At 38.2% G+C, this 11,359-nt stretch overlaps 1 protein-coding gene across 1 annotated transcript; it reads right to left on the bottom strand.

Moving 5' to 3' along the window:
• Nucleotides 1–3,071: 3,071 nt before the first annotated feature.
• On the bottom strand, nt 3,072–4,466 carry LOC144014343 (uncharacterized). The gene is made up of 5 exons (XM_077514164.1): nt 3,899–4,466; nt 3,722–3,768; nt 3,583–3,633; nt 3,481–3,514; nt 3,072–3,405 (listed from the first exon to the last, which is right to left on the bottom strand). The coding sequence occupies exons 1-5, from the start codon at nt 4,023–4,025 to the stop codon at nt 3,110–3,112; spliced, it is 555 nt and encodes a 184-aa protein (XP_077370290.1). The 5' UTR covers nt 4,026–4,466; the 3' UTR covers nt 3,072–3,109.
• Between the last annotated feature and the right edge of the window lie 6,893 nt (nt 4,467–11,359).

Genomic DNA, 11,359 nt, shown 5'->3' with positions numbered 1-11,359 from the left:
TGCGTTATTGAGAGCGCTAAGAAAAACATCATCCCACAAGTCCATTATGTTAATTGGAATTGCCCTTGCCGTAACAGGCGATGGCTGCGGTCTGTCCGCGTCGGGGCGGAGCAGTGATAAATGAACGGCGGGAGTGTGAATGCCGCCTCGGCCAATGATATAGCAGAGCGTGTGAACAACTGCCCCTTTTTGTTTATGGCGACCTTGTAATTAATCAGACAGGGGCAGGGATGCTGGAAAAAATGTCTAGTCAGGAAATAGGGTGGGGATTTAAGCCCCGCCCCAAAGTCAAGATTGCAGAGGAAAAACCTCAAAGTAATGGCCCCCGTTGATCTCCTTTGCTCTGCTGCCACCTGCTGGCCGTTTGTGTAACAACTACAATTTCTGCAACCGTTCTTTGCAGTTGAGACGCTGCATCAAAGTCTTCTGTATGATCCAGCATAAAAAAAAATAAAAAATAAATAAATAAAATAAAATAAAATAAAAAAACGTATAAATACGTCTTTGGGACACTTAAAACAAAAAACGTATTTACACGTTATTGGGAGCAAATGAGTTAAGCAATTAATCGTGACAAAGCTATATTCTAAGATGTAATTAATCAGATTTAAAAAAAAAAAAAAAAAAAAAAAAAACATTGCTAAAATAAATAATTAGGTACCGATTTATTTCCGGTGTGCCTACTGTGGAGCTGTTGTATTCTTTTCTTTAAAAATGGTGCTACAGGGCATATACAATGACATCATCAGAAAGCATGCTCGCGATTGGTCGGCTGAGGTCAAACGAATAACCCAGCCAAATTTCTACCATGGTGCTAATTCACAAGCTATCTGTTATTTCAGGTCATTTCAGAATGCCTGATAGGGATTGAAATGTGACAGATATAACAACAACAACATTTTTATTTATTTTTTTAAGTAATTTTTGGCACCTTGTTTTACTAGCCAGTTATATATATATCATCGTGCATCACTCCCAATTAAACTTAAACACTCCAAAAACATTGATTTTCTGTCTCAGTCGCCCGTAGGTCTGAATATTCAGGCGTAAACGCTGAAGAATGAACTTTTGATGTATTGCAAGGAAAACCCTACGGGTTGTTTATTTTGCATATTTCCATCTCTAAATTAACAAGATTCCACATAAAAACATTGCGGTACATTTGCATATCTACAATTCTGATTTACTGTTTCCGTTATAGAAATTAATGAGATGGCTTACTCTGACCTCCAGAATAATGATGCCTCTGAGAGGAAAAAAAAAAAAAAAAAAAAAGGAAAAGAAAAAATATATATATATCTATGAGCAATATCAAATTGGGCTTTTTATGCTTGCTAGTCTTATCGCTGCCCTTAAGTGATGGCGCCCATTATTCAGTGAGCATTATTGATTTATTTTGGAAACGCTAAAGATTTATTTCTGTGCCACAAAAAAAGTAAAATACGCCACCGCTTTATGGCAGAGTCATAATTCAAAACGTGGGAAATGCATTAAAGCGCAATCTGATGCGTTACGGGAATTTATAATCAGCCGTGCAAACACCGGCCATTGATCGATGGGGAACTGCGGGAGCTTCAGTATATAATTCAACGCACGCATTTGACGGCATAATGTTTGCAAATTTGACTCATTATCACAGGATATGAAATAAAATGCCATTTGTAGATTTTTTTTTTTTTTAACACAGTGAAACACATTACTGCAATTTGGTCATTGTGTGGAAATGATTGTTGATTCAGTCTCAACTCTGATGAACAAGACAATGTCGGGTAGGTTCTACATCCATACCAGAATATTCAGAAAGATTCAATTGTGATTCAGAGTGCAGCGAGTCGCATCTCAAATAGCATTTTTATCGTGGATGGTATAATGATGCACAGCCATATCGCTTATTTGCACACTGTGTGTGTCCACAGACTGTCGCGTGGAAGACTACTACTTTTTTTTCCCCCCGATTATTAAAATGCATTAAAAGATTCAGAATCGTTTACATCTGAATCAAGATGGAGCTCAGAATAGATTATTTCTCCCAACCTCTAAGAGGTAATTCGCTGCATCTCATTGACGGGCAAGCACTGTGACACCGTCATGTGACACACCCACCTTCAAATCTGCAGCTAGCAAGTGCAACATGCACAAACACATGGGACAGACAGGAGGTGGAGTCACAGTGAAAGGTTAATAAAAGAAACAAGTAAATTACAGTTATAACTAGGGATTTAACGATATCCAAATGTCACGATACGATATCACAATATGAAGCTCCCGATACGATAATTATCACAATATTGTGGGGAGGTTGGCGAAATTTAAAAATGGTCACAATATTGTAAAAAAAAAAAAAATGAGTTCATACAAAAAAAGCACAATATTATGCTTTTGTGCATAAAATCAATGTTATGTTAGTATTCTTATTATGTTTTATTATTTTTATTATCATTATGTTATTATTATTATTATTATTATTATTATGCGATGTTGTTAATGCACGCACACAATGAGTTCCTCCACATATTGACTTGCTTCACAGGCATATTACATTCCCCTTCATTTGACAATTAGTGCAGATTTTAAACATAGAAGGGCCAAAACATCCCTAATGAAAATTAAATTGCACATAAAAATAGCCACGAGATGGTGATGGAACTGCACAAATGGAAATCAACTTGACTTTTTTTAATAGATGTGTTGCATTTAACTCTTTGACTGCCAGCCATTTTCGGAAAAGGTAACCCCCATACTGCCAGCTGATTTCCAGAATTTTACCGATCTTTCAAGCTCCACAGAAAATGTTGTGTTAGGACTATGGAAACGCGGATACTACCAAATGAAAGATTGAAGTTTCATCTTTCATCTAAAAAAAAAGTTTGTTTCTACCTTATTCGGATCTTCAGTAATCAACAATAGAAAACAGCTTCGTTTCACCCAAATCCTCTATTTTCTTCCAAAATACGGAGAAATCAAGCTTTTTGTGAAACGATGTTATTTCATGCACTCTAGTGAATTTGGCACTTTTTTTTTGCATGAGTGATTCTACAAATACCTAAACTTCTATAAAACACTACCCCAACAATAAAAAATGTTTTTTGATTGCAAAATAACAGTTTATTTACATGCAACAGTAGCAATCCGAACAAACAATTTGGAAAACTCTTTGCAAACTATTTACACGTGCGCAACAGTTTTTGTCAGTCTGCTTCTGCATGGACTGATTTGCGTAGAGGTTGGTATGATGAACGATGTGCTGGAGAAGTTCATCCGTGATGAAGAGCTCCAGGATGTCAGCTGGCAGGTGGGAATTCATCTCTGCTGCAGCATCCCTTGGTCCTGGTTTTGCAGCAAAGGGGAAGATGGTTGGCTGCCAGCCGAATTCATCAACTTCAAGCCAGCCAGAATCTTTGGGATCTGCAAATATACATTTCAATATCATATTATTTTAGAGCAGTGTGATGCAATGTGTGTGTGTGTGCATATGTTTACCTTTTTTTCTTGGGTGTATTGGTTGATGCACATTCTGTAAATTATAGAAGACGTTTACCATCAAATATTTTATTAGTGCTGTGGAGAATCTTTTCTTTTTACCTTTGTTCTGCTCACTGTGAGAAGGGTCACTTTGGGCCCTATGAGGGGGAGCTGAAAGAAACATATACAATTACAATACAATCGAAAGACTTTCCTTTTATTGTTGCGGTGCATTGAAAACGTTTTTTTTATTTTTTACCTTTCTTTGTCGTAGAACCAGCGGTCGGACGTTGCTGTGAGCACGATCTATAAAATATACATTCACGTTTGTATAGGTAATAGATGTTTTAGTGTATATCAGCACATTTACACACGCTGCTAGCAGATCGCCCGAAAAGTAATCTTACGAGCAATCTCTTAGCATGTTAGCGCTTACCTTCACGTTCTTTGGAAGACTGTCCAAGACTGTCTTGCATCGGACCCATAGTAGTCGTCATCGTCCGATGAAACGTCATCTGTGCAGACGTGCTCGGTTGTGCACCACTTTTCTCCGGTGTTAGCATCGCTAGCCGGTGGGGCCTTAGGACGTGGTCGAAACGGCCGCGTCACCGCTTCAACTATGATTTAACCCCATCATCACTGTGCTCTTGAGCACTGGTCGATGCTTTTGAGCTTTGAAAATAAGGATCAAGCGTGAGCTGCTTGCCATCTGTAGCCTTTTTGACTCCCTTAGCCAAGTTAGCCATTCTCTCCCCCTCAACACTCTAGCTCAGCCTCTCTTCTTCTACTGTTGTCTCCTACCCGATCTTGTCCAAAAGACTCATCACAGCCATCTAGTGGCCAGGAATACTCATATAGTAACCCGATCGGCTTGATACTTGGAGCACAGCTGCCCAAGGCTTTCCTCCACCCGTTTCCATAAAAAAACATAGTAGACGTCAATTAACGTCTATGGCGGCCAATCCTAGGATTATACTGAACGTTTTTAAACGTTTATGGCGGTCAAAGAGTTAAATATCGTAAACATGACGACGACGATATTGTGGCAATTTTAATATCACAATATCACGATATCGCGCATATCGTTACACCCCTAGTTATAATTTAACATTAATCCAACAGGTATAATGTTGATATTAATGTTGACAACTAATGCTGGCTAACTCACTGGCTCATAGCATGAAGTCATAGTAGCCACTGTAATTGTGTGTGAAATTGTTTTTCATTAAAAAGATGAAGAAATTTTACGTGAAATAGTTTTAGATCCGAAAAGGTTCAATATAAACTACTGACAAAAAAATATATAGACAAGGGTAAAATGGTTGTCCTGACTAAAACTAGACTAAAATGTTGACTAAAACTAGATGAATACAATTACGTTTTCTTGGACTAAAATAACAACTAAAATGCTAGATTTCTAGTCGCCTAAAAATTGACTAAATAAATATGGGATGAGTGAGGTTAACTAACTGTGATAAAAGCTAAGAAGCGTGACTGAAATTGGACTAAAACTGAGACTAAATTTAAAAATGGCAAATAAAAATAACATTCCTACCTATGCACAAGTAAAATATTGCACCCCCCCCCCAAAAAAAAAAAAAAGTGTTATTCACTGGATTTTACAGTCTATGTTGCTTGGTAACACAAGATGGTGTTTTGTTGTTTTTATTTCCTGAAAATTGGCAATTTAGAAGATGCAAAGATTCTGCGACAAAATATAATTTGGCGGCTTGGTGAGCAAGTGCCACTTTCCCCTTAGCCAAGTTCCCACAGCTAAGTCCTTAGAGTCTGAGCTTCTGCCTTTGTATAGTATCGTAACTTTCCAAGTGACTTTTCATCTCCCTGCTACAAAAAAAAACACAAAAAAAACCACTTTGCTCCACCACAATGATTCAAAAACATGTTGCTATCCTGGTGTGCTGGCACAGTCAGAGAAACTGCCAGTACAAAAGCCCCCCCCCACATACAAACCACCATCCAGGGTTGTTTAACACCACCATCTGGTCCTCACTTGCGCCAGACATCCACACCGAGTCAGAGGTGTGAGCTTTGAATGTGTCGACATGCGTCAGACTGAAGACAGGAGGACGGATTCCAATCGCAGGCAAGGTGGGAGACGATAGAGAAAACGATGACGAAGGGAGTGATGTGGGGACGTTCGCACCAAAAGGGCTTGTTTGGCCCGCCTGTGTACTTTCTGTTATCGTTGCGGCTTCATGGATCAGACCGACGATGATCAAGGCCTAACTTTATGACAATGCTCGCTTTTGGCTGCTGTTGAAAAGACTAATTTCCCCTCCTCGGTGTGGCAACCGCCTTTTCTGCCCATGACAGGACTGAACGTTCAGCTAACTTGGCAGCATCAAAGAGGCTGGCGGCCACCGAAAGAGAAAAAAAAAAAAAAAAAAGGAATCGTAGCTAAGCAAAATCACGACTCCGGTTCGGAGAATGAGCTCATTTTCTGCCCAGTTGCACATCGTCGTCTGCGTTGAATATGCAAGTTATCCGCGGAAATTATCCGCAGTTTTTATTGCCAAGGTTCATAAATCCACTGGAGGGTGGACCGTAAATTAGGGCTGGGAATCTTTTGACTGTCTCGCGATCCGATTCGATTACGATTTTTGGGTCCGCGATTCGATTCAGAATCGAATCTCGATTCAAACGATTTTCTATTCAAAATTATTTGATTGACAAATGATTTCTACTTCAATTTACCGATATGTAAAACATTGTCATGACTTACTCCAGTCTGCTTTGCAAGACAAAATGACAAATAGAGACATTAATGTGTCTTTTTTTTTGTTTAAACATTTATTAACTGATTTGCTCCCAATAACGTGTAAATAAGTTTTTTTTAATGTTCTAAGTGTCCCAAAGATGTATTTATACGTTTTTTTAAATGCTAGAGCATACAGAAGGCTTTGATGCAGCCTCTCAACTGCAAAGAACGGATGCAGAAATGGTAGTTATTACACAAACGGCCAGCAGGTGGCAGCAGAGCAAAGGAAATCAACTCGGGCCATGGAGAAAAAAAGTTATTTTACTTACAATTTTGAATAGAATTGTGAAAACTGATGAAACTTAGCTCTCTTCTAATCTCTAATTGCTGCAAAACGGAAACAGATAGAAACATACTTTTTTTTTCCTGATGAAAGAAGAGACTTTAATCTTTCTTTTGGTAGGTTCCATGCTTTTATAGAAATAGAACACAATATTCTGTGGGCCTTGTAAAATCAGTCAAAATCCAGTAAAACAGCCGGGAGCGAACGGGACTGCTTCTGTGAAAATGGCTGGGAGTGGATGAGTTAAAGGGATACTTCACTTATTTTGCCCATTATAGCAATAAAAAGTTAATATTTTGTCTATAATTAATTTGATACTTTCATTATTTTTCACGTACAATTAGTACCTTTAAAAACACATTTTGCAACTTGCTGTCGACTGAAAATGACATCACAAGGGCCCAGGTAATCAATCATAGCTCAGCTTGTGAATGTCACATGACCAAACCTAGAAAACTGAGCTGTGATTGGTTACCTGAGCCCTTGTGATGTCATTTTCAGTCGACAGCAAGTTGCAAAATGTGTTTTTAAAGGTACTAATTGTACGTGAAAAATAATGGAAATATCAAATTTATTATAGGCTAAATATTAATGTTTGACTGCCAAAAATGGCTAAATAAGTAAAGTATCTCTTTAATTTTGTATTGTAAGTGCCTTTTTCCACAAAAACAGCATGTGGGCTACAACTGCCTTTTCCCCTTCTTCATTTCTAATTTAACTCATTTACTCCCAAAAACGTATAAATACGTTCTATTTTAAATATCACCATGCTCTCAATGATATAATTATACGTTTTGACTTTGATGCAACCTCTGAACTGAAGAGAATGCTTGAAGCAATGGTAGTTATTACAAAAACGGCCGGCAGATGGCAGCAGAGTATAAGAGATCAAAAAGCTCTTTTTCCCCACTATTTTAAACAGATTTGTGAATAATGATGAAACTTAGCCATGTTCTAATGCTAACTGATGCAAAATGTAAACAGCTAGAAATACAAGAAATACACTTTTTTTTTTTCCTGATGAAAGAAGAGACTTTAATCTTTCTTTTGGTAGGTTCCTCGTTTTTATAGCAATAGGACACAATATGCTCTGGGGCTTGCAAAATCAGTCAAAATCCAGTAAAACAGCGAAAATGTCCTGGGAGTAAATGAGTTAAATAAAATAAGATTTTTGGATATTAATATCGATTTGATTTGATTAAAAAGTGAGAATCTCAATTCTTTTATGAATCGATTTTTTGGCACACCCCAACCGTAAATTTTACCGTTTACCCAACCGTTTACCTTGCCTGTCCCTTTTATGTTCAATCGTTTTGAAATGGTGTCCATATGTCAGCATGCTCCACGCATGTCACGTGAGTAGAGGTTAACAGCTGGCTGACAAATTCATCATTTCATTAGGAGAAGTTGAGGCGGCTCCGCAATGACAACTATAAGCTGTCTTCATTTCCGCAAGTCAACTGGACTTGCATTTAGAAGTTAAGCCGCCTCACTTACTTTTTTTTTTTTTTTTTGCTTGAATGGCTGCTCGTGCTGGCAGATGGGAACGCCGTGTGCAGCATTTCAAACCCCGACTCCAGCACTTGGATGTTGTTTTAAATCCCTTCAGTGAACTCATTGAATTTCACCGGCGCTTTTTTTTTTTTTTTTTTTTTTTCCAGGCACACAGCAACAAGCAGCCCTGAGGACCCATCATAGAAACAATCATTCGAGCTAATTACACGAAGCTTCAGATGACATGCACATGTTTACATTGGCCAAAGTGGCTAGGTGGAAATCATTTACATTATTGGACATCTATAAAGGACTATTACTACTGTCAGCTACTTGTGATTATTGATCGGAACAGTCATACAGTCACTGATTGTTAAGAATTCTGTTAATTGTGCAAAACCGATTGCTGAAAATCTACCAATAGTCCACAAAGAAATACAATGTGTGTGAGTATATAATGGATTGACTATTGTATTAGACCAAACAAATCATGAACTTTTTTTTATATTTTTTGCCTCAGAGAGTTTTAAAGATAAAATAAGTTACTGGTATGTTTGGCAAAGATCATTTAAAACCGACGTTTTGTACAACCTGACGGGGAATTTGTAATGGCAATAGAAAAAGTTATTTTTGAAAAACGATATTCCTAGGAATCATTTATTTCATCACCTGACCATTTCACTTATCAATTCCTCTTATGTCGCAAATGAGTGACAACATCACATAAGAAGCGTATATTGGTTCTGAACGTTTCATGGTCCTACCGCATGATATAACCCTCTATAGTTTATATGTATGTATGTTATTTTGATGTCTGGGCTATTGTGTTAGCACTATTGCTACACTAATGTCCTATTGCTTCACTCTCCAGGCATGACCAATCATCCTACGCTTAATCCATTCATTACATTAGAATAACAGTGACAACATACGCATGAAAAAAATGAATGAAGTTAATGGGTCAGGACAAAATAGAAACTGGTTTACGGGCCAGCAAACAATATTGTACATTACACCAGTGGTCCCCAACCACTGGGCTGCGGACTGGTAAAGGGCCGTGGGCCACTTTGGACCGGGCCGCGGCGGGCCGTACAGTTGAAAGAATTAAAAAACAATTTTAAAAATACTGTACTTACGGTTACTTTAAAATGTTTTATTTTGAAAAGTGACCGGATTCTCTCTGTTTAAAGACATGATTCAAATTATCTCAGTCACGTAACGCTGATGCTCATCGACAAGTTAGCAAAATGAGTAAAAAAAACAGACATATTAGGAACGTTTCTTTGCAACGGAGAAGAAGCCCTGTGATGAGACTAAACGGGAGCCTATGACCAAGAAGAAAACAAAAGGTACATGGACCTACGGCTACAGGTGATTCCCACGCATGATGACCCGCTTGAGCCGCTCTGAATCTTGTGTTATGTTGAGTGAGTTACCCATGGACTTTAATTCTGTGGTGCTTTATGTTGGCACATTTAAGGAGGGTGTTGCTCATATAGTTACATAGAAATGGGTCTTAGTTCACATTATTGTTATTTCTACAAAATACCCCAGCTTTCGTGTTGCTTGTATCATTTATAAGCATTACCATTAGTGACCTCACCATATTAAAGCATTGTTACCCTTGTTATCGTGTTTGTGCTGCTAGTACAGGTATATGAAAAGACATAGTGGATATGCGTTTGTTGTTGTAGCCTTTTGATTAATCAGCCGCAGAACATCCTAACATCAACTGGGTTGCTGGTCCGTGAAAGTATGAACCAGTCCGTGGTGGAAAAAAAAGGTTTGGGACCACTGCATTACACTACATGGCAATGTACACAATAGTAAACATTCCTTAAAAACTGATTGTACTGCCATATATTCTGAATGGTAGTCTTCACTGGATAATTGTGATTTACTGTATTTTAATTCTTCGTTCATGCAGTAAATTGTCTTTTTTTAAAATAGTGTTTTATGAATTAATGGGCACAAGATCAGAGAATACTGCAATTAATTTAATGTATTTTTATAGAAAACTAAATATCAGGATGTTATGACTAAGTATTTGGGCTATATATAAATCTATATATGTTTAAGACGGGCATAATATTAAGAGTTCTAACTTGTAAATTTACGAGAAAAAAGTCAAGTATTTGCAAGATTATAAAGTGGAGTTTCACAGAATATTACCTCCCCTCTCTAAAAAAAAATAAATAAAAATAAAAATAAATAAAAAATCTATGAATTTTTTGTGGCCCTAATAAGCCGTTGTAGGATATATATTGTTTTTGGGATATATAATTTTGTCCTTATCGTATGCACACATATATCTGCATATAGTGATAATAACATAAATATGATATCATGTATCATTTTAAGAGAATCAATAAGGAACTCGTTCAATAGGTAGTGTCAATAATGGTATCCGAATTGCTAATTTCTTATCCCTTCGCATCCCTATTGTTAGTTTTCTTATATGGCCTTTTAAATCTGCTCTCGATGCGCTGCTGGGCTGTCTGTGGATGGAACATCACACGAAACTCTCAAACAAAAAACAAACTATCAACGTCCGCCTGCTGTTCTGAACAGCAGGCGGACGAAAGAATCGCGACTGCTCTTCTCATTTATCACAGCAAGAGTTGTGTTTGCACTTTTTCAGCGGCTGAACTCATTTGAGGATGTGGCATTCATGAAAAGGTGGATGTCGGGCGAACGTTCAGCCACGTCAGCTAAAAAAAAAAAAAAAAAAAAATGTCCAGGTTGCCTCACTAGTTTAATAGACGTAACAGCCGTTAAATTGCCGGTGCTTGTTAAATATTATTCCCACGTTAAGAGTGATTTAGATCGTCTTTCCGAAGGTCGCTTCCACCTGCCACTTGTGCGATCTGATGTGATCCAATATAACTCAGCCATAAACTCTACCAGGTGTACCTTCTGAAGTGGCCGGGGGGGGGTTCACATTTCCAACAGACCTCCCATGAACTCCCGCTTCAGGCTAAAATATTAGCTTGACTATTCCCGAGGTTCAAACGCTTTGCTGGGCTGGGCGTTCTGGCACCCAACACCCCGAGGCAAGCTGACAAAATGGTGGCGCTCAGGTGAAATGATTTAGCCGGTGGAACAGGAGGATACGGCTTTGAGAGCCACTATTTCTCACACACAGGTGACACCATCTCCAAAAATGTCAGCGAGACACGGCAGATAGCGAGCGTAGCTCATTTTCTGCCGCTGAATCCAGCTGTACTTTCCGTGGTTTATTTTTTTTCGGTGTAATAAAACGTCAGGCGTAAATATATGAGTATTGCCGGCTGAGCACTGTCATAAACCTGGGAGGGGGGGGGGTCTGATACAAAACAGTT

Source organism: Festucalex cinctus, chromosome 1 (genome assembly GCF_051991245.1).
Source record: "Festucalex cinctus isolate MCC-2025b chromosome 1, RoL_Fcin_1.0, whole genome shotgun sequence".
Taxonomy (NCBI): domain Eukaryota; kingdom Metazoa; phylum Chordata; class Actinopteri; order Syngnathiformes; family Syngnathidae; genus Festucalex; species Festucalex cinctus.
Note: the sequence above shows the minus strand (reverse complement) of the source record. Positions and strands in the feature narration are given on the sequence as shown.